At 40.5% G+C, this 25,792-nt stretch overlaps 2 protein-coding genes across 4 annotated transcripts in view; both read left to right on the plus strand.

Moving 5' to 3' along the window:
* Positions 1 to 5,525: 5,525 nt before the first annotated feature.
* On the plus strand, positions 5,526 to 17,897 carry kiaa0232 (KIAA0232 ortholog). Its single transcript, XM_034136378.1, has 8 exons — positions 5,526 to 5,837; positions 7,703 to 8,276; positions 8,608 to 8,748; positions 10,347 to 10,416; positions 10,521 to 10,605; positions 10,747 to 14,107; positions 14,273 to 14,381; positions 14,985 to 17,897. Exons 2-8 carry the CDS (start codon positions 8,040 to 8,042, stop codon positions 14,999 to 15,001), a joined length of 4,020 nt encoding a protein of 1,339 aa, XP_033992269.1. The 5' UTR covers positions 5,526 to 5,837; positions 7,703 to 8,039; the 3' UTR covers positions 15,002 to 17,897.
* A 1,092-nt stretch (positions 17,898 to 18,989) lies between these two features.
* tbc1d14 (TBC1 domain family, member 14) overlaps positions 18,990 to 25,792 on the plus strand; it is a 36,209-nt gene continuing 29,406 nt past the window's right edge. The window contains exons 1-3 of one of the 3 annotated variants that reach the window (XM_034136381.1): positions 18,990 to 19,064; positions 19,361 to 19,522; positions 22,686 to 23,436. In XM_034136381.1, coding sequence (XP_033992272.1) covers positions 19,474 to 19,522; positions 22,686 to 23,436 — 800 coding nt within the window. In that variant the 5' untranslated portion in view covers positions 18,990 to 19,064; positions 19,361 to 19,473. Of the gene's footprint in view, positions 19,523 to 22,685; positions 23,437 to 25,792 lie in introns of all 3 variants that reach the window. The other 2 variants (XM_034136382.1, XM_034136379.1) reach the window with 2 other exon arrangements.

Raw genomic sequence — 25,792 nt, forward strand, 5'->3', positions numbered from 1 at the left:
CTATGTAAATGTACTCAAGTACTGTACCTACATTGTGAGGTACGAGTACTTTACTTGAGTATTTTCATTTTATGCTACTTTATCATTCTGCTCCACTACATTTTGGCAGAAAATATTGAACTTTTTACATTTATTTGACAACATTAGTTACTTTTGCAGGTTTATATGATTAATACAAACATTAAATAAACTAATACAGTACTATTAAGGATGAAAATACCTGGCAGTATAACAAGTTATTCATGTTTATGTCATCCTTTAACAGCTGCAAAATTAAAATGATGGACCACAGAATAATGCATCACTAATTATAAACCAGTTATATTTATTTTTTTCAAAAAATGGCCACTTTGCATAATGAGCACCTTTACTTTTACTTATAGAAAAATATAAGTATAAGTATATTTTGATGCAAATAATTTTGTACTCTTACTTAGGTAATATTTTGAATGCAGAAACGGAGTATTTTTAGACTGCGATATTCTTACTTTTACTATAACGGAGCGTCCACACAGCAGCGTTAAAAAATCTTGAAACGCTTCTGCCCATTCACTTTGAATGGGGTGACGTCACTTTGCCTCACTTTTCGCCGAACTGCATTGTGGACAGGATTTTCAGGATTTTCAGGATTCAAAGTTGAGCAATGTTCAACTTTTGAAGCTGAGGTGGAAGCGTCAGCCAATCAAATCCCGTGTATGCAAATCTGACAGTTCAAGCGCTAGCCAATCAAACCGCGTGTATGCTGGGAGAGACATACCGCCGGTCATTTCCTCATATTCCAAAAAATGGAGGAGAAATTAATTATAGCGGTAGGGAATCACCCGGTGCTTTATGACCAGTCCCTATTTACCTACCAGGATATAAACCGGAGGAGCCAGGCATGGAGGGAGGTGGCAGAGACAGTGGTAGGTTTTCGCCTGTTTGGGGAGTTTATATCCAGTTTACTTCAAACTGTTTTCCTTCGTATGTCGGGGGCGGGAGATTCATGTGATTGGTTGTTGGTGCCTTGCTCGCAAAAAATCCCCAAGCTTCAGATACGCCCACCTCCAAGATTTTTTTAACGCTGCTGTGTGGACGGGCCGTAAGAGCTGACTGAAAAAACGGAAACGTTGATTTTAATTAAATGTATTACATAAACAAATTTCACGTCACTGTATTAGGTTAGTTGAAAGCAATAATATCAAGTTGAATCTAATATTAGTTATTTTAACTCAATATTATTGCTTTCAACTACTAACCTAATACAGTTATGTGAAATCTGTCGACATAATACATTTAATTAAAGTCAACGTTTCAGTTTTTCAGGGAACTTCTTCCACCACTGCTACATTCATACATTATGTAAATTTAGAAACATCAACTCCAGATAGTTTTAGGCTCCTTTAATGTACTTGTTTTAATGTTTAAGCAGGCTCTGATCAAAGAGAAAGAAAAACAAACTGTCTGCACTTTGTATACCCATTGAAACATTAATCAGTAATCATGCATTGCTGCAGACAGACAGCAGACAGGTTAACAGAGGGGCGTGGGGCCGTGGTATTTGCATTGAGAGCACATTCATGCCTGTACTGTGCTGATAACAGGCTCTCTGTGGATAGACTGTGACCGCATGATGTAATCCACATTTTCCTGCTTTTACTGCCGCTTGCCTGTGACGTAAGTAAAAATGTTGGTGCACCATCTTGATGAGAACAGGACTGCTCTCTGTCTTATACACACAGAGTGAAACACATGACAAGGAGACTTTGTCCTTTCTTTATCGTCAGCAGCCCCAGACAAGTCCTTCAGCATAGACACATTTGCACATTGTCGGAGCCAGTCTTCAGATATATGAATTCATTGAAAGTTTTTGGACGCGCAGAAATGTGTTAAGGCCTCCAGATGAGCGTTTACATCGGTTAGATACATTTAAAAATCAGTAGTTTAAATCCCAACCTCCGACATTGCTGGTCCATATTATTCAGGAACATTCCAAAGTAGGCTATGTTTCAAAAGTTTGCTTTAACAAGATCTCCGTATCATAAATTATAATTGATCTGTGTCTGTGGGTATGTGTAATTGTATTACCTCCATTTGGCTTAATGATGGTTAGAAAAGGATGATCATTTGTGTTTACATTTCATTCTGAATTGTTAATTGCATGAAATGATGAGCAATTTTTTTGTTTTATGTATGTTTGACTGTGTGTGTGCAGACCCCAGGAAGAATAGCCAATGCTCATGCTAGTGCTGATGGGGATACTAATAAAGAAAAAAGAACCTACTGACAAAAACATTTGTATGAATTCCCATTTTTACAATATTGGTCAGAAATTATGGGATCCAACAAGCCATTCTGATTTGGCCCCTCTTTCTATATCACAATCAGGCCTATTAATCTCAAGCCATGACTCAACAAATACCTTAGCAATTTTTCTCATGAGCCAATCAGAGTGGACTTTTTCTGGACGGTGGCTTAAAGAGACAGGCACCAAAACCAAGAGCCTAAGCCACCAGACTGATTGATCTGTATCGACTGACCTACTGACCGATCTCCCTGCTGGAGTGATAATTGAGTAACAATGCAAATCATCCTTTTTAGATCATGTGTTAATGAGTTTTTCTGAAAACAGATAAAGACAATAGTGCATGTTTACAAGTGCAGTTGACCTTTAACACGAGCCAGTAGACAAAGCATCTGTCAGGCAGGAAACCGTCAGATACCTACTGCAGAACGAACTCAGTGACCTCAAGTAAGTCCTGCTGCTGGCAGTGGTAAACAGTGTCGCACATAGATTGATCCTGTTGATCAGAATGTTATGAGAATCATGTGAAATGCTTCTCTACACCACAGACACTGGTAGCAAATAAGGATAGCAAAGGAATGCATCAAAATCAATAATTGGATCAACTCCTATACTTTAAATTATTCAAAATTAACCTCAACTTAACACATAACTAGGGCTGCCACAAAATATTTGTTCATTATCTATTTATCTGCCAATTATTTTCCCAAGTGACCAATAAAATGTCAGAAAATTGTGAAAAATATTGATTTGTCCCTCCAATCCTCACATTTTTTATTTATTACGATATTAAACAGGAAAAGAAAACAGAAAATATCTATATTTTCGAGCTTTAAAACAGCATGTACTGCCATTTGTGCATGAAAACTTACTTTGTCCAATAATCAATAACCAAAATATTGGCTGTTAATACAAGTTTGAAGCCATGTTATCTATGCAGGACACAGCATGACAAAAGCAACAAAGAAGAGAGGATTGTAAGAAAGTACATAGCAAAGTGGATCTACAGCTGTTCTCATTATCTTTCTGAATGTCCTGAGGTGAGGTATGGTACATGGCTTGGTGCCAGAAAAGATTTGCGCAACAGGGAACAAAACATCACTCAGACAGGCTGTTACACTGTTACATCAGTCTGTAATGAGAGGAGATCTGAGTGCATGTGCCACCAGGCATGCAGACAGAGTCCAGACAGAGCAGAATGTGGTAAACAGATTTGGAGACAAGAAAGAGGAACCAAAGTCATGGCTTAGCCCGCGGCGGGATCTCTTTCTTCCTCAAAGATCCTGATTGGTCTCTGTTAATAATGCCCCATCTGTGATTGGTCTCTTCCTGGGAAAAGTATTTCAATTCTGTAAAAAGGATTATTCCTGAGAAGTGTGTCAACTTAAAAGGAGGTGAGAATTGTTTGTCACAATAGCATTAGTCCTTATGATGAATCCTGACACGTGACTGTCTTTGTCCAGGTGATTTTAATGAAGTTCATCTAGATAACATGTGATTAACTTCTGATGTCTGAAACTCTTACTAGTAAAACTGAAAAAATAAAAGCCCCCTGACCCAGCAGATTAAAAAAAAAACATGAGCTAAAATGTTCTTGACGCCCTTACAGGTTTTGAACCATCCCATGTATTTAGACTTACGTAAATTGGAGTAGCAGAACAAAATCACAGCTTTGATTGACAGTTTGAAAACGCTTCAAAGTTTGTGTTAGGACACAGAGACAATGTAAACAAGTCCCAGTGTACAATATACCACATGTCTAAAATGATAAAGCCTGTGAGCTATGAGGAATAAAGCATTTACCTCAGTGACCAACCATGCCGATGATAATCAGCTTCACCTCAGATAGCACTGTGAACTCGCTGTGAAGGTGCAAAGCAACACTAAAGCTTCGTGGGACACACTTCTTACACAACCTTTGAGTGAAATCACCCAGAGGCCCCTTCCCCCATCTATAGCCCCCTTCCTGGGAGAGGATTATGGTGCATCTTTTAACTATGCCATCTGTTCCAAATTGACTTTCAGTTAACAAATGAGAAAGCTGTTGGGGCAAAGAGCAGTGCTGATTTAGATGTTTCTCTGTGGATGTTATGTTGTTGCATGTGATGTGCCTGAGGCGGAGGTTCAGAGGAGATGTTATCAGTGACAGGATGATGAGGAAAACACTTCCGCTTCGATCAGGCCTCAGTGCTGCAGGGGGGGTCATTTGTGTTTCACCTTAGCTAAAGATCAAAAAGCAGTACTCAATATTATTCTGCTGACTCTGAGGGACCCTGGGAACTGTAGTTAAATGCTTGCCTTTATAACCTGTCAGCTGCTAGATACTGCCTCACTTAGACACACCTCACTTCCTCTCTCCCTTTATTTAGTTTTTGCTCTCATTTGCACGTGCACACTCTCCTGTCCTGACCTCTTTTGTTTTCACACACTTACCTCAAACTCAAACACATGAAGATAATAACGCATGGTAATCGAGTAGGCAATGAAGCATGGGGTTGTACTGTACAGTATGTGTGTGTGTGTGTTGTGCCAGGAGCACAAACAGCTGGTCAATAGCCCTCGACTCGTCTCTTCCCAGAGGTCATGACCCTATAGGGGCCAGAGGGCATTTGAAGTGTGCCACACTATGGACCCTTGATCTAGGGCAGGTGGCGAGCCTAAAGAATATGCACCACCCACAACATACACTCACACATATATTAGTTAGTGAAATACATCTGCGAAAAGCAGTTGTATTGTTGTTTTGTAAAAAAATGTAGGACCTATAACTTATAAAAGCTAATACTTAAACAAAAGGCACAATTGCACAAACATTTGTATTTCTGTTGTGGTTTAACTTTAATAAATGTGTTGTTGACTATGTTTATTAGGTGTGTACACCTACTGTACTTGGTAGATGATAAGATTATTATTATTATTTATCATAGAAACATTAAAAAGAAAAATAATGATAATTGACAAGTCTAGTCATATTGTATCGTGTACGCTATATCGTGTATTTAATAATAAATATTAGTGTGTTTTTTCTTTTGAAAACCTTTGTGTGTGTCTGTTTTTATTTTAAGAAATTATTATTACTTTGACCCCATTTAATTTGTAGTACTGAGTTTAATCTGCGCATTGTAATTCATCATTTTACTTTTAGCCTACAAATATTAAGAGCACTAGTTGGGCTTCTGATGCAATACCCTAGCGGAGGAATCAAACCTTTGAGAACAGGACAGCAGCGGTTTGCCTTGTTGCCTAGATACGAACGCGGAGGGTGGCGAATCCAGGAGTCCTCTCTGAATGAAACTGGCTTTTCGATAGCGGACATTGTGGTTCTGGGTATCAGTATCATCGAGGAATGACCTTCCTTATGCTCGAGCCGGAATGTCGCCAGTTTCCTTGACGCTGTTGAAGAAGCAGTGGATGTGAAAACAGCGCCATTTCTGTCGGCGTCCATGATACGCGATGCTACCGCAGCGGATTCCAGAGCTCGAGCTCGGAACGGCAGCGGGAGAGAAATAGCCGCTCCCCTTTCGCCGCTTCTCTTTACTTCAGCCCACGGCAGGTAGGTCAACCAGCGAACCGGCTTGGAACTTACTGTCGCACTGTGTTGTTTTTCTCCATGTTTTGTGTTTAGTCAGCCTACTCTTTCGTTGTATGACGATATGGCGTACATTTTGAAAGGAAAACGTCTGACAGTCCGCTTGTTGCCTACCCGGGCAGCAGCCTCCCCCTCGGTCACAACAAGCGGACGTGAAAGCTAACGATAGCAAACGTTTGTTTCAATTTGTACAGGACAATTTGCCATAATGTATGTTGACTGTTGGCCATTCTGGGCGCTACGTCTCCAACTGGAAGTTTAGACTTGGCCTAACGTTTGCGTGTTGCGGTTTGCTAGCTAACTATTTAATGGAGCACGGCCAGGGCTCTAATGTCACTGTACAGAGGAGCCTCCGTTCACCTGCCCGACATAACAATCCACCGTTAGTCTGCTCGGGGACGGGGGACATCGCAATTGGAGTTACATTAATAAGACTGCAATATAACATAGGTGTTAACCTGTCATGATGCCCATTATGGTACCGTAAAAGTAATACTTAACTGCTATTGACCGGAGACGAGCAGCTCTTGGCAGCTAACTTGGCTAACTTAGCACATAAGCTAACGTTAAAGGTCGGTGGTCCAGCTAACCTTGCCATTTGACTGCAAAGTGACGCTATCACAAGTCACTATAACGTTTGTTGACACTTCAGCAGCTACCAAACACTGATTGTGTAGTATTGAATCAGAATAATGACGATACTTCTTAATCCTTATGATTGTCTCTGGCTGTTATGTATTTGTATTGCCGCACTCGGCAGCCCAGCAATGTAACGTTAGCCTCTGTAAACTATACCTATTTGCACAACGTTACAATGCACCTGAAATAAAGATAACTAGCCCGGTAACTATGTACAAATGGCATTACGTTGCTCCCTTTCCATGTCAGCGAAAAAAATGGGTTGTAGGAACTAGGAAGAAGTTGGTATGTGGGCAGTGCAGTCTGAAGCTAGCTGCCGGGGCTAATGTGAATACAAGAAACAGCTGGGTTGTAGACACTGGTCAGCCATATTTAGCAATTATCGATGGAGCTAGCTTATTTTAGCTGTTGTCCTTCCGTATTTATTATTTACCGACATTGTTAAAATGCGATATAGTTATTTCTGCTAAATAATTGGTTCGGATACTGCGAAACTTTTGATATTGCCCTATTGACGCCGCAAACGACTAAACCATAATAGGACGACGGGTCCAGCCAATCAAATCGCCGCAGCCTCCATTTGCTCTTCACGTCGGTCCCCTAATCCGCTGCTGCCATATACAACACATGCACTTGACAGCAAGCGATCCCCCGGCCCGTTGCCCGAGTTATATTGTCATTGTTGTCCTGTCATTGGCACAAATCCAGGACATATTTGCTGTAATTATTTGCCAATTTAAATTATTCAGCTGTTGATTATGTGATTGCAATGAAGGGAACAACAAGCAACATGTTACTTCCTCTTTTAGTAGTTTTACAAAGCCTTGCTGTCATCCAATCGTTTCAAAATTACATGGTCATGAGCACTTCTTCTGTGATAAAGTTATTATGCTCCGTTGCATAGATGGTTATTACACATGCATACTTGAATAAGAGTTAACTAAGTTGTAAATGTGCTTCTCATCACATTGTCAACCTGTTTATCACATGTAAAAGGGTGCACCACCATAATGTGTCATGATTAGAACTGCTGCTGCATTATCTCAAGAGTTCATGATCTCTCATGAGCCCGTTAGCTTGCTGGTAAGCAAGGCTTTAAAGTTTAAACAGTCAGACTACGTCCTTTTCAAAGTTATTTTAAAATGATTACATTAAATATTGAAAACCAATGTATGTTTGCTCTGTTACAGGTTGTGCCGTTGAAGTAAGACGTAGCCCCAAAATGGACCACTCCGACTGAGACGCAAACACATCCTGTGTTTTGCTCAGCAGCTGAGATCTATCAGCAGCCTAAGCCATGCCTGACGTGTAAAATCCCCTTTTTGCTAAAAGCAATAATAAAAAAAAAAAAAACATCCTACATGCCTCCCCATGCAGAGTCGCTTCAGTGCGTCCTGCTGGAGTGACTACCCCCTCTTCCCAAGGTTCTGCCTCGTCCTCTCTCTGTTCCCTTCTCAACCGACCACCCTACAGTAACTACCCATCACAATGTTGCTACACCTTAGAATGGCCAACACCTGAGGTCCCATGCGTCCAGTGAGCACCGATTCAGACGGTCCTGCTCCTCCTGAAAACCTCTCTTGCCCCTATCCCTTCGTTGGCCCCCTGCCTGCCTCAGAGATGTCCTTGCTCCAGTCGCTGGGTCCAGTACAAAGCTGGCTTGGCCAGGAGCTTGAGAAGTGCGGGATAGATGCCATGATTTACACCCGCTACGTCCTCAGCCTCCTTCTGCATGACAGTTACGACTATGACCTGCAGGACCAGGTAAGCACCCACAAATGTTAGGAAATATTCTTTGTCAAAAAACTTAAAAAACAGTTTGTCAACTGTTTGTGTTTTGCATTGTCAAGTGAGTGGGCAGTACGCATTGTTTAGGAAGGGAAGTTATTTTGTGAATATAAAGGGCTCATTAGAAAAAGACACCAATGTGCCAGGAGAGGTTAACAATGGGGGATTCCTTTCACATCATAGCACTTGTACAACGTCCTTTGATCTCTGTCATTTGTCTTACAGTTCTTGTTATGCTTTAAAAAAAAATAGTAATTGTAACACCAGTGTGTCTTTTTGTGACTGACTTTCTCGTTTTGTGTGACAGGAGAATGACATCTTTTTGGGCTGGGAGAAGGGAGCTGGAAAGAAATGGGGCAAGAGTAAGAAGAAAGGAGGGACTGACCTGAGTCTCGAGGAAATGAAGAAGCAAGCTGCTGTGCAATGCCTCCGCTCTGCATCTGATGAAGTAAGCACTAATATCAATATCAATATAATCATTTAAAAGGAGTGTTATTCAAGTAAGGCTTTTGTTTGACCTGCCTCTTATTTTATGAAACCTTTGAGTGAAAAGCAGTCTGAATACAGGCACGTCACCAATTTGTAACACTAGTAATACTTGCTGTTTGTTAATGTGCAGTCATGCAGATATAAATTGTATAAATCACGGTGAATAGACATGGAATAAAGCTCTCTGGGAAGCTAATGCTTTAAATCAGGGAAGATCTTCATTGTACATGCATCGTAACTTCAATTGCGTCCAATTGGTGTTCATTGAAAAGGGTTATATTAAAGTCAGGACTTAACATAAAACCATGCTTTACTCACTTATAATGCGTGACCCTACAATGGTGCTGTTCGCATACAAGCATTTATCTTAAGATTCTATCTATTGTTATCCATTCCTTTTTGTGAATCATAAAGCCACAGAGATTTACTGACATTTCTGTCACTTGCCGGCAGTAGTAAGGGGAGGATGATCTAGTTGAGAATGACACAACGTAGAGCTGGAGGGAGGGGAAGGGTCTGCAAGGCAAGAGGAGGAGTGTTGAGCTCCTCTCTGGGGAGTGGATTCTGCAGTCTATTTTTTAACCAGCACACGCTGCGCAGGATTGCAGCAGTGAGCAGCGTAGTCGGTCGGTTGTCAGCTGACCGGCATTAGCACAATGATGCAAGAGGAAACACAGGGCAGGAGAAAACTTTGCTTGGCTTTTCATGAGGCGGCATGGTAAGGAATATTATTTTCTGGATGAGTGAACAGGGAAGGAGTGAGCTAAAGTGTCTGGCAGGACTGAGGTGATTTGTTTGAGGCCATTTCCCTCGACAGTGCCTGCTTGATTGAGCTTGCCACCTGACATTGTGGTCTTGTTTATTTCAAACCCTTGTTGTTTACATTTTCCACGAATCAAATTGCTCAATGTGAGAAGGAAGTAAGCTAAACCGGATATGTAGTAAATGTTCACTTACTCAGAACATAGTGAGGCAATACATTGTCCTGTTGTTAAGCCTCTTTATTTATTTATTTTTTCAAAAAGTATTTTGGCAGCATAGCTAAATATAGAACAGTCATGACCGAGCATGCCTAAGCTCTCGCAAGTCAGCTGGCTTGACTTGTGTCAACCCCATGCCTTTCATTCTTTACATTTTCTGTCAATGTAGCTTTTGGGAATTCTGCATTCTTACCTAAGGCTATTAAATCTCAGGAGTCATGTTGTATTTGGAGTTTGAAAAACAAGTTATCTATTGTGTTTCTTTTGTTTATGTCATAGCTGTTTTGCAAATATCTTCTTAAATATCTCTAAGACCAAACATGATTCAGTTTCCCCCTTAAAATAACTGAGCAGGATTTTGATAATTCAACTGATCAGTACAATATATCACTAAGAAAATGTAGTATCAGTAAAACTCTACCATGATATTGACATCATCATCATTTCTGTTTCATAGTAAGATACGCAATTTCAATAGACTTTTGAGAAGGTGTAACTTTTTTTCCCAAAACAGGTTTTTGAGTTGGAACATGCTCATACCAATTTTAACTATTGTTTTTTGCCCTCATTTGTGCAGAACTCTGGAATTGAGAGCCTGGTTGAAGAGCTTTGCTCTAAACTAAAGGACATCCAAAACAAACAGAAAGGTTTGTTCGATTATCATTACTAAGTGTTGTGTGAAAAAAAAAGAAGAAAGAATTTGAATAATAATTGCACTAATAAAATGTCTTGTTCAATTTGTTTTTTATAGAAGAGAAACAGATACAAAAGAAATCTGATGGCTCTCAGTCTCCAGAGCGAGCTGAGTCCCCCTCTTCGAAGGACCAGGTGGAAATGTAAGCTACATAATGGATATGTGAATCATTTTATGTACAAAAGTGACTGCAGAACAACATCCACATGCATTTGTTTATTTCAACTGTACCGTTATGAATGCATTTTACATCTATTGTTCTCTCTTTTTGTTGTGACTGCAGGTATTATGAAGCCTTTCCTTCTTTGTCAGAGAAACCTGTTTGTCTCCAAGAGATCATGACGGTGTGGAACAAGGCTAAGGCCTGCGCATACTCGAGTTCATCCTCTGCTGCTCCACAGACCAGCACAGACACCTCTTCCCCAAAAGATTGCAACAGTGAAGGGGAGGCTACAAAGGAGAGAAACCTCGAAGTATGTGGTACCATCACTACGACGTCCAACGAGAGAGGCCAGCAGCGACGGAGCAAGAAGGAGAAAGAAAATCGATACCATGGTGGTGCAGCAGCAGAGGAGAAATCTACCGTCCACTCGAAGAGACAGATGAGACACAGATCTGAGGGCAAAAACAGACCCAGATCCTGGTCCTCTGGCTCCAGTGAGGCCGGCTCAAGCTCTAGCGGGAACCACAGTGACTTGAAGTCATCCAGAAGCAAGGCAGTTAGAATAAGGCACAAATCCAGGGAGGCTGCAAAAAATAAGAGAACACGCAACAGCGGGCAGGTGAAGCTGCAGGTGAAGGTCATTGAAAAGGAGGAGCGAAGAAATACAGGAGGGAGCAGTAGCAGCGCCACTGGAGGCGCTGCCAAACAACCACAGCTTTACAAGAAGGGGAAGAGACCTCTGAAAGAGATTCGTAGAGATCCAGGCTGGAAGGAGGCTAAAGAGTCCGGAGTTGAGGCCAGAAACAGAAAGGAATACATGGAGGAGCCTCTTTGGTACACTGAGCCCATCACAGAGTATTTTGTACCTTGCAGCAGGCAAAGCAAGCTGGAAACAAAATATCGCAACAAGGTAGACTCTCCTGATGGTTTTGATTTGTCGACCGACATGGAGAGGCTGCCGGAGAGATTCCAGGGAATCTGCATTGCCAATGAGAGCTACCAGAGAGCGTACCTAGCAGCAGGCTCTTTTGTGGATGGGCACTTTGTGGAAGGGCCTGGCGAAGCAGAAGATGAAACTGTTGAACTCACTGGGACCTCATGCTGCCCTCAGCCAGAGGATAGTAGAGATTTAGATGACAAGCATCTGTCTGAATTCACTCACTTCTATGAAGTTGACATTTATCAATCCATATTGGATACTAGTGCCTCAGACTCTATACAAGAGAGTCGGATCTTAAGCATGATTCGACAAAAAAGCAAAGAGCAAAGAGACGTTGAGGCAGAATGTTGTTTAGTGTTAGATGGCCTTGAGCAGCATGGGGAAATTGCAATACGGGCAGACTCACAAGAACCTCCGGGATCAGTTGGATTCCTGATGGAGGATCTTGAAAACATGGCTCAAGTGTGGGGATGTTATTCACCATCCACTTCAGAAGATATAGATGGAGAAAGCTTCATAGGAGACTCTCCCATCCGTCTCTCCCCCCTCCTTGATAGTGTCTCGTTCACCCTGAGCAAACTATCTGGAAATCTGGAGGAGCCAATTGTCCCTGAAGCCACCAGTGAACCATCCTGCTTCTCTCTTTTCGAGCTGCAGTATGAGAGCCCCACGTTCCCTTTTCCCCGCGACTCACTCACCGTCGGTCATGAAAACAACACAGATTCTAGTAGCTGTCTCGACCCGCATTCTAATAAACAGTCTCGTTTGCTAATATGGACCAAAAATAGTGCCTTTGACGAAACTGAACACTGTTCTAACCTTTCAACAAGAACTTGCAGTCCGTGGTCACATTCAGAGGAGACTCGTTCAGACAACGAGCAAGGAAATGTTCTGACCGAGGATGCTGTTCAAATTGGCAATGAAGAGATTGATTGTATAATCCCTCCTCTCTCTGGTACATATCTAGAGGATGAAATCCTGGATTTCTTGCAGGCGAACTCTGGCCGCAAATGTGAGGAGGTCAGTGTTAGCACGGCATCCAATAAGACCTTCACCAAAAAATCTAAATTGGAGTCCATTTGTGGTATAGCATTGGAAGAGGACGAGGGTAAACAGTACAGCACTGGCATGTTTTCGGACGACACAAACCAACACGGTGACGACTACAGCTCAGGGATAATAAAGGACATTTGGACTGCAATAGGAGATGAAAAATCTGTAACGGCGAAGCAAGGAGCAGAACAACCAAGCGAGGGCCTGTTCTCAGATGAGTCCGGCGGGTACTGCTGCAGCCGCCTGGAAGTGCAGGCCAAAGGGGATCCAATTAAGGGACCTCAGAAAAAAGCAGTGCAGCGCTCAGAGTATCACCTTTGGGAGGGCAAGAAGGAAGAACAGGACTTAGCCAAAAACAAACTCTCCAAGGTAGATGGTGCAGGGGATTATATGACTCCGTCCAAGCCCTGGGACCTGAACTCTGACAAGGAGAACACAGCATTCATCCTTGGAGGGGTGTATGGAGAGTTGAAGACATTAAGTGGGGATAAGAATTGGGCTCTTGTGCCGCCTAGTGACACCCAAGATAGCCTGCTACAGTGTGCCGCTGCGGCTGCGTCTGCTTCCAGCTCAGATATGCTCACCATCACCGGCACAGATGTGTTCATGAACACTGGCAGTTGCTTTGCCCCCGGGCACCGGCCCCTGTGGAGACCTCTTGTGTCTTTTGGGCAGAGTGACCAGGCCATCAGAGGTGGCGGGGATGGATTGAATAAGGGATTTTCTTTCATCTTCCATGAAGATTTGCTCGGGTCCTACGGAGGCTTGCGTGGTGAAGAGCAAGGTTTGGAATACCCGTTCGCATCCTTCAACCTGAACAATCCCTTCTCTCAAGTCCTCCACGTCGAGTGTTCTTTCGAGCCTGAGGACATGGCTTCGTTCAGTCCGGGCTTCAAGCCCAAGTCGATTCTTTGCTCGGACTCAGAGAATGAAGCCTTCCACCCACGCATATATGGCATCAACCGGACGCAGTACAGGGCCATTCGCATCTCCCCCAGGACTCATTTCCGACCAATATCGGCCTCAGAGTTGTCTCCCGGTGGAGTGAGTGATTCCGAGGCCGAGACTGACAAGGAGGAGATGAGTTTTCCCGTCCTGGCGCCGGTGGACGTCTTCGATGATCCTCAAGCAGATCTCAAACCTCTGGAGGAGGATGCAGAATGTGAGGGCCCCTATTACGGGAAGTCAGAACTGGAATCTGGTAAATTCTTACCCAGATTAAAGAAGTCTGGCATGGAGAAGAGTGCCCAGACCTCTTTGGATTCACAGGAGGGCTCCAGTACCCTCCTGCCAATTGCTGAGCAAGAGATTTGCTTAGACTGCAAGACTGCAGAGGCCGCATCAACTGCAGGCGGACAGACAGACGTCTCTGTCGGCAAGATTCAAAAGAAGGAATCTTCAGAAGAAAAGCAGTCCTGCTTCTCTGCACCAGCGGGTCAGATCCCCAAGTATGGGATCGCTTATGACTTTGTGGGAGATGTTCCAGAGGTGAGGGTTTCCTCCTAAAATTATGTCGTAAGAATGTTCTGTGTGCTAGTGCATTACAACAAAACTGTTTGCATAACCACACAGTGTTTTCATAATCTGTCAAATGGCTGTTAAAAGGGTTTCACCTTACTGACACACTAACCACTTCTCATTTGTCTTTTATAGTTCCCTCTGTTAAATATAAGTGGACAGAGAGGAACCGGCAACCAGCAAGACGAGTGCTGGTGGCAGAACACACTCTGTTCCCCCCTTTTCCCTGGATCGCAGTGTACAGGTATACCGTTTAAAAATAAATAAAATACTTTTACATTTTATTCACCAGCAAAGAGAAAATCTAATTACTGCCAACTATTTAACTGTTATTAAAACTGTATTAGGTATGACGGACATGGACAGAGACTCCCTATCTTGGGCCCAAACCTTCCTCCCACAACACATTCACATTGACACTCTTTATAGATGTCTATCAGTGCTATATACAAAGCACAATCTAATTCAAAAAAAGATATGACCTATCAGGTCCCATGACCTAGAAAGCATTGCTCATGCAAAAAAACTTGATTGATTGTCCCAATATTGTGATGTTAAGATCCTAGAGACAGACCTGTATAATACTGGCCATCAGCTTCTGCTGTTGCAGGCATCAAAATATATGAGCTACCTAAATAGTATACCCATTTTTGGTGATGGCTACCTGCATTCCACTGAGGGGGTTTTAGAAAAACATTAGCAGTGAAAATATGGCTGAAAATCAGGTCATGAGCCTGACAGTCAGTTTGACCATTCGATAGCTGTAGGATGTAAAGGAGAAACATAGGCAGCATGGACCTTTAGACTTGTATCAATCTAACCTTTTTTGTCTGACTTCTTTCTCCAGGGAGCAGCAACATTTGACTACTCCAGTTTTGCAGAGGACTCCTGTCGTAGAGAGGACACTCTCCTCTCCTTTTGTGACTGGACCTCTACCAGCAAAGATTCAGGGTCATCTCGGAGCTGGAAAAACCTAATGTAGGCTTATTTTCTGACACTCCCATCCAAAACCCCCACACATAACCCCTGTTGGTTTTCATTTACTAAACATTGTGTAATCAACAATCAGATCAACAAAAAGTGAGAGAAAATAGGAAAACTCAAAAAATATGTTCTGTCTTTGAGTGATGCCATGTGCAAACATGCACTTTAGGCATTTTAGAATTTGTTTCATTTGGTTCTCCTGTACGCTGATCCTCATTCAAGTCTCACAGTTAGGTAGTAGGGACAATCTTTTGTTCTATCCTTGTCAGTTTTGTTCCCGCCATCTTTGCTTTTGAGCTAGGATACTGCTAGTTGCTGGTATCTGAATGGTTGTGCATGTTCGTCCAGCCAGTCTCACTCCTCTTTTTCTAGTTAAACATAAAGTTGTGTGAAACGACAGCTTTCGCATACTCTACTTTCCATCTTGTGTTCAGAAAGATAATTATAAGGAAGTTGAGATTTTTGAGTTGTGTAAGAATTTCGAGAGTTTCATTTAAATAGTTTGTTTGGACGACTTTCTGAATGTGAAGTAGAGAATGTGTGCAGTTTTTCTTCTAAATATCCATAAATTCCCCATGTGTGAAAAGTTATCATAAATGAGTCTGATTTTTGAATGGTGATAGTCTTACAAAAGCTAGTAGTAGACATAGTATGGTTTGTGAGGCTAAAAGAAAAGAAAAAAAATCCTTTAAAAACAAAAAAACAGGAAATCAAAAGGAGTTTTGTTGGAAAAAATACTAATGATCTACTTGAAATGCAATGCTGTAAAATAATTGGGGGAGAAAAAAAAGAGTTTGTTTTGGGGTAAAGACCCAACATGATAAGGCTACAGCCATGTCTGCAGACACCTGTGTTGCAATTGAATGAAACTTTGTTTTAATTTTTTTGTAATTCCTATGGTACAAAATATTGGTGCTATAAATATGTTCAAGAATCTTTTGAATTGCAGTTCCATAATATGGCTGTGATACAAGTAGATTGCATAGTTTTCTTTGTAGTCCAGACAGTCAGACTCCATGAATATCTTTTTGCGGAAAAATTGAGAAAAGAAGAAAAAAAGATTAGCCTGATCGCAGTTCTTGTTTAATGTGGCTTGGTTTTTTATTTTAAGTTAACCTCTTAGTTGTCAGGCCTGCAGCAGAAGCAGAAATACTTGCAGGTGTTTACATCTCATGTTCATCTTTTAAGTTACTTGTCCCCAAACAGAAAGGACAGAATCAGCATTGTCTAATGGTTTATTGTCCATTTTGCAACTAAACAAATGTATAACCAAGCAAGTGGCGAGTGGAGGTCAAACCAAAAACATGGCATAATTACTCTAAGGTACAAATGCTTTTTTTTTTCATATGAGGTGTGTTCTTTTTTTCTTTTTTTGGTTTACAATATATCTTGTTGAAATACTGAGTAATATCTCACTATGTGTGAGTGTGTGTGTTTGTGTGTTGGCAAAACTTGTGAAGGTTCAGAATGAGGGGACTAGAACTTTATCTCAGAGAAACGTGAATGTATGCAGACTTACGTTCACGAAAAATGCAAATGCATATTAGCGCCCCTTAAATTTGAAAAGCCCTGAACAAATTGGCAAACCTTCTGGCTTTTACCTTCTTTCGTTTTCAGCTAAAAACTATAGGTAGTGAGGCCAGTAGTAGGGTAACTTTTTCGTCACATACAATGAAACTGAAGCACACAACTAAAACTATCCTTCTGTTATGGGCAATTAAAAATGTGCAGACTTTCGGTAAGTCGCAGGTTGGCATGGCTTTGTAAATGGCTTCCTGATTTTGCAACGACTGTATTTACAGGCCAATGGTTTGCTCAATCCAATGCCACTTCAATTAATAAAAAAGGGCCCCAAGGTACTCCAACTTCAGGGTCTTGTCACCTTTCTTCAACAGTCACCAGACACTCAGGAATTTTTTAATATAAGCATAATCTACACTCAGACCTGTGACAGTGCATCGATGCATTAATGTAAAAACTTTTCTTTTGATTGTAGAGCAGACATTATTGACAGGAGTTCCCTCCGCGCAAACCACAGAGGTGACTGTCATAAACATATAGTTTTAGGGAAGAAAAAAAAAGCCATTGTAGGTTGCATAAGCAATGTGGAGGGGAATTCAAAAGTCCTATGCAATACCTTGGCGCATGAAAACATTAAAGAATATACGGAGAAAAGTCATTCAGCTAATTTAGCATGTTGATACGTTTTGAGTGAGGGACACCTGACAGGAAAAAAAATAAAACACGGACTGTCTCTAGAAATGCAGCATGCAAACATCACACTCGTTTTATGTTGGATTTAACAAAAAATATTTTGGTTTTAAAAAAATAAAAGTGAGGTTAAATTGAAAGAATGCTATGACTGTGTGAATCTGTGAGTGAATGTGTGTAAGAAGATAAGTCACAAAATGCACTTAGATGGGAGGTGAAAGGAATGCATCACACCTTTCTCCGTTTAATTCTTCCATTTTGATAGCCCGTGTTAAAAACACAAAGCGTGTGAGACGAAAAAATGCATTCAGTGAGGGTATATGCGTTTGGAATAACACTGTTCTGATTGCACTGTGGTCTAAAGAACATATCCGGCACTGAAAACTGAACGTTTTCCTCGTCTTCTCATTCCCACCTAGACGCTCCTTCACCCTTTCCTATATTTTCCTGAATCCCATCTGTCCCGAGTATATGTGTTGTTCTAATTTCATGTACACCCTGAGTAAATTATTTTGTTTCATTGTGGATTTTCTTAACATCTAATAAAGGAATAAACCAAACCTCAGTCTGAGTTTACCTGTTTCTTTTCTTACCTTACCTTATGGCGACACTAGAGGGCAGGGTGATGATACTCATTCATATCACTAGCTTTAATCATTATGTTCTATTCATACTTATCAACAGTGAAGTGAAAAGCTGCAAACAATTTAAGAAATAACCCTTAAAAAAATATTTTATATGCAGATTTGATTCAATAAAAGGGCAATATTTTGTATTTGACACTACAGCATCCATGCTAAAAGTTGTGATAAAAAAAACACTATTATTGTAGCATTTATTAGCTTATAGTCATTTGAGGCCAAATTGAATAGTCATCAAAATAGTGTTATATTTACCATTTTATAAAATGTTATATATTTTGTGTGATCTGACACTCACAAAATGAGAATTGAATGTCTTTCCCTCTGCACATGTTGCAGTTGTTTTGAGTGCAAGGGTTTAATGTTGATCTTTGAAATAGCAGTTCACCAAGCAAAAAGTCAGTATATTTTTAGCATGCAGTCGCCCATCCCATTGAACAGCACAAAGGGTGCTGTGCAAAACAAGTTTGATTAGTTAAATGACGGATTGAACAGGTGAGACAGTACCTGGGATAATATGTATATATATAATTTCAGTAGCATTATGGCATTTATACTGCACATAAAGTACATAGAGGAGGGGTATTTATTATAATATACGCAGCAAACAATTTTAAAGCATGGAAAGTGTAAATTCTTGTTTAAAAGTAGAAATACCAAAGTAAGTAGGCTACTCATTCTGCAGATTGGTCGATTTCAGAATAATATAATGATATGGTTTGATTATAATTATTGATGCATTAAAGTAACTAACGGTATTAAATAAATGTAGTGGAGTAAAGGTAAACAATTTAATTGTAGTTGGGTAGAAGTACAAACTAACATAAAATGGAAATACTCAAGTACCTCAAACTTATACATATATACGGTACATATATATAAGTACCGTACTTGAGTAAATGTACACTACTTAACTTGTCTTACTAACGTGTTCTTAAGTACAAGTTAGCCTGCCCTGCAGGTACGCGATCGATTATTAATGCCTTAATTTCAAGACAGGTGAATCCATCGACGGTGAACATTCTTCACTCGATTGCACCGCACTCACGGTACAAGTTTGGTTTAAAATGGCGGCGGAAGCGTCAAAACAGGTATGAAATGTTAACGATACCGGATAAACTTATGACATGTGCTTGTTGTTATAACACCGGTGAAGCGTGTCCTCTCCTGTAGAGATGACGTGAGAGCAAAACATGTCCGTCGCATTTGAACTTATTTTGATATAATTCACTTGAGGAAGCGCTGCTAGAATCATCGTCGGTCGCAAGTCCGGGAAGACGTGTTTATATTTACCATCCTCCTTTTCCGCAGAGGTGAATTTACATGTTTTTATATTATTATTTTTCCGACTCTTGACCTCACACTGGTGCTGTTTGTGTGCTCTAAGCTGCGTTGAGGAGGCAGGGGGATGAGGGCGGTGCAGCAGCAGTATCACAGCATCACCATGGACCGCTTCAGCAGGCGGCTACCTGCCGGACACCTGTAGCATCAACCGGCATCATGGCGAACACGACCACCGGGACCCGGGACCGCAGAGACAGCCGCTGTGGTAGGTTATTATGATGTGCTTTCAGACCTTTTTATGTATTTATTTTTTATTTTAACAACACGTACCACATGAACTGTGCCCTCATACTGTGTAGGCAATGTGCATTTCTCCCTTGGCATTGGCAACATTACAGGTCACGCCAAACTGCCTTCAAAAAATATTTGAGTTCAATTCAACCTCGAATATTACGGTTGTTAAACCAGAACATTTTGCATTTTGTGATTAATTTAAGGCCAATAATAAATTCGGCATACATCTAATTAACTAAAAGTCCTTTTCTGAGCTCAAATGTAGACTTTCTAACCACTGTTCTTTTTCTGAATCATTCATTCTGTATTCGGTTTGGAATTCAACATGATTTTAAAGTAGAATACAGAGTGGCACAGCTGCTATTAATTTCAAACTTTAACCCCAGCAAAATGGCTCAAAACCTTTTATGAATTGCTAAACCACTTAATTTAGGACTCAAGATTACAAATACCAAGCTGCACTTTTAGAGAAAAAAACAACCTTTTATCTATTTCTTTTTGCTAACCAGCATTCTTCAAGGTGATAGAATGTATCTGTTTAAAATAAATACAGCTGCATTGAAAAAATGAGCCCTATAGGCTTGAAAAACCAGGCATACTTATCAAATATGTTTTATGTCATGTGCCCTGTATTATATGCATCACACCATGCATTCCAATCTTACACTGCAGCAGTGCCGCTTATGAACTTGCTTCCTAACCCAAACGGAGGACAACTTTTCTTAGAAAACGACTGAAGCATATGCCCTTATTTTAGAATTTGTGAGATTATGTTTACCCACGCTGAAAGTCATACTATTAATAATTATATCATGACCTGCAGAACAAGATTTGTGTGTGCATACTCTAATGGGTGTTTCAGTTAATTAAGGAGTCAGCCACCTCTTTCTTCTGTCATGCCTTGTCTATGTTGGCGTGGCCTTGCTTTTACACTACTATGCTAATACTTTTTAATGATTTGTGGTTAAAACCTTATAAAGGGCATTGCGTTTATGTTTGAAAACATAAGCTAGGCTAACAAGAATGCCAGTTTTTCAGCAGTACACAGTAATACATTTAATAAAAGTAAGTGAGTTTGTACAGATTACTTTATTTATTGATATGTTCTAGTGACCTCTGGTTGTAGATTATTTCCAGAGTGGCACAAGACCAACCTTTGCTATGTTTTGGGACAAAGTTTACCCAAATCACATGACAACCTGCAGGTCAGGGTTTAAAACTTGGGTAAGAATCTGGCTTTATGTGTCAAACATTTGCACAAAAAAAAGGCCCTGTTGTCTGTTAATGTTTATTTATTTGACCGTTCCCTTTTACCTACCTATATATTTTAATTGCCCATGGCATTAGCATTTACAACACTCTGGTGCTTGAGTACAAGACTGATTGGAGAGCCTGATCCATTAGCTTTAGCTTTAGCTTAGCTTCCCAGCTGGTGTTAAAGCATGATATAGCTTTTACTGGGGCCCCTGTTCACATTACAGTCCGGACTCCAGTTACAGCCTGGTTTCTGTGGGATTAGTTTTCACCTCTCAAGGCTTCTACTCTAACCTGATACCCCGGTCAAGCAGAAAAAACCTTTAAATATTGTATTATGTAGAGCCGGTGTTATTCATTTGTATGAATACATCTCATATATACACATGTTCAAATGGCATCACATTCAGGGTTGGATTAAAATGCTCTGGGCCAAGGAGACATCTTAATATTACTTATCATCTCCAACAAACCATCCATAACCGAGTTGTATTCAATTTGCAACGCTATAATAACTGTCATAGTTGCATATCCTCACTTTTGACAAGATGGAACCAGTGAATGTTTAGCATTTTTGATTGATGAAAAGCTATAAATTATTAAAATTATTGTAGAATAATTCTAATTCTGTCAATCAATTTGACTGAAAGTGTAGTTGTAACGCACATTGCACATTTTTAGTGTGTTTCAGTTTGATTAACAGTAAATCTGATACAAGTGGAAATAAAAGCATTACAACACCAAATCATAGAATATAAAATAAATAATCACTCTTTAGTTTTTGTATAACATTTTAAAAGGAATTTCATATAATCGAGGCCTTTATCAATGTACCACATTTTTTGAAGATGTATATACTTTTCAAATCTTTATTGTTAACAAGTATGCTTTAAAAAAATAATCCTTTTGGACTTCCTTGGAACAATTCTTTGTGGTTTATTGACCCACCTGTCAGTGGAAACTATTGACATGATACCCCTTTTTTTTCAAAAAACTCAAACTTTAATGTGGATTATAAAAGCCTACTATAAATCAATAAAACATACAGTTAATCATTATTATATAATACATGTTCTCCATTTCGCAGGATAGTCTTATTCAGGGTCCCTGGAATTTGGTACAAAAAAGCTGGGCTCCCTTTGAGCTCATGTCACACCTATACACCACTGGAAATCGTTCAGAATAGTAGAATTGTAACTTTTTAAAAATTCTTTATTTAGGGTCAAATAGTATTTATATCGCATTTTTCTCAGTTAAAGGTGGGGTTCCTTACAGAGCCCCTCCTCCAACACACACGAACGCGCACATGACCAATGAGGGCACGAGATAAGTTTGTGCACAGATGGAAGGCTGACAGGCAGGTAGGCCATCCAGTTATTTTAGCCGGGCCGGCTAAAATGATTGGTCGTGCTTTTTACAGTACTACTGCTTCCACAGATGACATTTTTTTTAGGGATTTTTTGTCAAAGCACTTCAGATATTCATTGCTATCGGGATGTTAAGAGCATTCCATGGAATATAACAAAAAGTGTATCTCGAGCCGGTTTCTCAAACTTACCTACCCCACCTTTTAATAGTTCAATCTTTTTTAGTGACCCAACAATTGCACACAAACCAATGTACAATAAATAAGTAAACAATCAAACCAAAAATGAAATCAATTAAAGATAAATACAAACATAAAAATCAAACGGTAGACATTTCGGTGTTTTCTGTTTTAAGGAAACATTTGAAAACACAGCCGGTATTATACAAAAGCACGATCAAACCAGGTATGGATAATGTATTGCTTGCACAATTTCCAAGTTTCTTTAAAATGGTTTTATTAAAAAAACTGTTGTATAAAAATCCTCTAATTAAATGTCACTTTCTTTCTGAAGGTTTATCTGGAGAAGCCATAGTGCAGAATGGCTGTGTCGTGACGGACCTGGCTGCCTCTGACCTCCACAATCACACCAACAACCACCACCATGACCTCAGCTCCACCATGCACAGTGAGACGGTCGTGCCCACCTACAAGCCATCCTGCTCCTCCACCCCCATCTACTACTGCAGCCCCCAAAAAAACTACTCGGACCTGAACCAGGACTGCCACAGCTTGACTTCCCAGGACTCGGGTATCCCCACTCTGGAGATCAACCCTCCAGAGCCCATCCTCCACGTCCACCAACGCACCGGTGACGGAGGCCTCGTCTCTGACTCCAGTTCCTACTCGCCCGCCACTTTAACTTTGGAAGATTCTACTGATGGCAACTCCATCCGTAAATCCTCCACCTTCCCCCGCAGCGGGTACGACTCCATCCGCCACCTTAGCCCCGCCCTCAGATTGTCCACCACCACGGGGACGGCCGTCGGAGCTTTAAACCGCAGCGATGACATATCCAGCATGTCCAGCATGAGCACCGAGCTGTCCGTCTCCAATGAAGACATCTTGGATTTCACCGTCACCTCCAGCTCCAGCGCCATCGTTACCTTGGAGACGGACGACAGCAGCGGCAGTCATTTCTCAGACGTGACGCTGACGACGTCACCTGGAAACCCCGGAGACCTATGGAGTCCTGTAAGGGGTCCGCATCAGGAAGAGGATGGAAGGCTAAAGAAATTAGGACCTCTAGCAAGCTTATTCAACAGGTATGTTCAGAATATCCGTCTACGATAACTCATATTTTATTCAGATGGTTGATTTGCACTACAAAAGCCGGGCTCCATGCTCTTTATTACATCATGATCATTCATTCATTTGAACTTCGCCCCTCAATTTCTGTGTCTATCAAGGTAGTTGCCATATCATTTCATTGTAGCCATACCTGCAGTTATCCAAGACTTGGGTGGTAACACTTTACTTCAACCCCCCCTTATTTAATATTCATAAGCAGTGTATAAACATTTCATAAATGGTTTATAACACACTTAATGTAGTTGTAAGCAGCTTATTTGCCCATAAGTGGAGGCTGGGGTTAACAGAAAGCTAATTGCAATATAGTTAAACCCAGTTGTTATAACAATATAAAGTTTGTCTCCATAGGAGAACTTGATGAAATATACTGAAAGAAATATTTAAAAGGTCAAAATAGGTTAAAATAACAAGCTGATTTTAATTGGGACTAAACAATGACATTTGGAAGTTTTAAATAAATATCCCTACTTTAGCATCAAGACAAATAGGTAAACAATTTGAAGCAAGAAATATTGCTTATCACTTGCTTATTCTATCATTTGGGTATAACAAGAGATAAAGCACAGGTTATCACAGGAGTGGCCAGAAATAGAAAAATAAGCCTCATCAAACTAATAATCATTTTCTGCTTCCTCTCATTCGACTCTGTGTGGAAGGCTTTATAATATAGCCCTAGAGAAGTAGGCATTGCTCAAAGTTGTTTTACAAACCTTGCTTAACCAACATACCCCCCCCCCCCCCCTCCCTCCACTCTTGCATATTACAGCTCACCTACAATGACCCTCTGTAAAACAAAAAGCTCTGCGTTTCCTGGCTGCAGTGTCACTTCAGTGCACTTCTCGTTAATAACATTACAAAGATAAAACCTTGTTTAAATGAAGGTGTTTTTCTTTCCAATGAAAAACAACTTTGCCTTTTATTAATCAAGGGTTCCATTAATACCCTAAATCCCACCATCACCATTTTTAGTTTGCATTTGGACTGTATCATTGTGCTGCTCTGTTTGTAAAGAAGACAAGGCATTACATTCTAATTCTGTGTGTGATTGGGAGTGCGTCTTACTCTCTGATGTTGCAGACAGAGCAGGTGGGGCACAATATTTTACCTTTTTGAGATAATGATCCATGATTACTTTGGTTTTTGACCAGCTGTGGGCCCAGCCATTATCCACCTAGTGTTTTTAAATGCATCTACCCAAACGGCAGGAGCATATGATATGCATGGCCATGCTTTTTGTCTTCTTTTGCCTTGCTTAGATTCTCTGTTAGGTATCATTAGTCTATCATTTCCCATGGTTTAAACTTTCAATACATTATTTTGAGAGCTTGAATATTTAGTCGCTGAATGCATCAAAAAGATAATTGATTACCTAATCATCTGCAACTGTTAAGTTAATTAAATAATTGCTTATCAACCACCACTACAATATCTCAAATTATTTTCTTTATTTCATTTTTAAGAACTCCAACAACTCATCTTCGAGTGAGCCTTCTTCAGATAAACAAGAACAAAAATGAAAGGAGAAACCGAGCTACATTCAGCGTTTTACAAAGATTAAAAACCAAGACTATGAATTAAAAGTTGGAAAGAAAAAGTTATACATTTATCCAGATCTGAAAATGAAATAGAAAAATAATCAATCGGGGGAGCTTAGTGATGAATTGACCTATTCAAAATGATCAAACAAATCCTAAACGACTTTTTGGTTTCCACAAGACCCTTCATTATAGGTTTCTGTTTACCCATAACAACTATTTGTATTAATTTACATACAATACAATGGTTTGCTCTGGCTGTGTTGATTACTAACTATCACTGTTAACACGTTTATATATTTCAACCTAAGAGCATGTTGAAATTGTATCCAAAATTCAGCAAAGTTAGTCTAGAGTTCTTGGAAGTAGTTCTTAGGATGGTATTTAATTTCCTCTCACTGCTTTGCCACATTCCACTCTATTGAGTTTTCCTTGAAGGAACAGGCAGGGGGTTAAAGGTGGGGTAGGTAAGTTTGAGAAACCTGCTTGAGAAACACCTTTTGTTATATTCCATGGAATGCTCTTAACATCCCGATAGCAATAAATATCTTAAGTGCTTTGACAAAAAATCCATAGCCGGCCCGGCTAAAATAACTGGATGGCCTACCTGCCTGTCAGCCTTCCATCTGTGCACAAACTTATCTCGTGCCCTCATTGGTCATGTGCGCGTTCGTGTGTGTTGGAGGAGGGGCTCTGTAAGGAAGTGGCAGATTTTCTCCGGTTGTGTATTTTCAAATTCTAGCGATCTCGAGCCGGTTTCTCAAACTTACCTACC

This window comes from Trematomus bernacchii, unplaced genomic scaffold (assembly GCF_902827165.1).
Source record: "Trematomus bernacchii unplaced genomic scaffold, fTreBer1.1, whole genome shotgun sequence".
In the NCBI taxonomy this organism is placed as follows: domain Eukaryota; kingdom Metazoa; phylum Chordata; class Actinopteri; order Perciformes; family Nototheniidae; genus Trematomus; species Trematomus bernacchii.

Coding starts and splice junctions, on each gene's coding strand:
- kiaa0232 (XM_034136378.1), top strand. CDS start 8,040: ATGCGTCCAGTGAGCACCGATTCAGACGGTCCTGCTCCTCCTGAAAAC. Junction 10,606..10,746: donor TCGAAGGACCAGGTGGAAAT/GTAAGCTACATA, acceptor TTGTGACTGCAG/GTATTATGAAGCCTTTCCTT. Junction 14,108..14,272: donor TTGTGGGAGATGTTCCAGAG/GTGAGGGTTTCC, acceptor TGTCTTTTATAG/TTCCCTCTGTTAAATATAAG.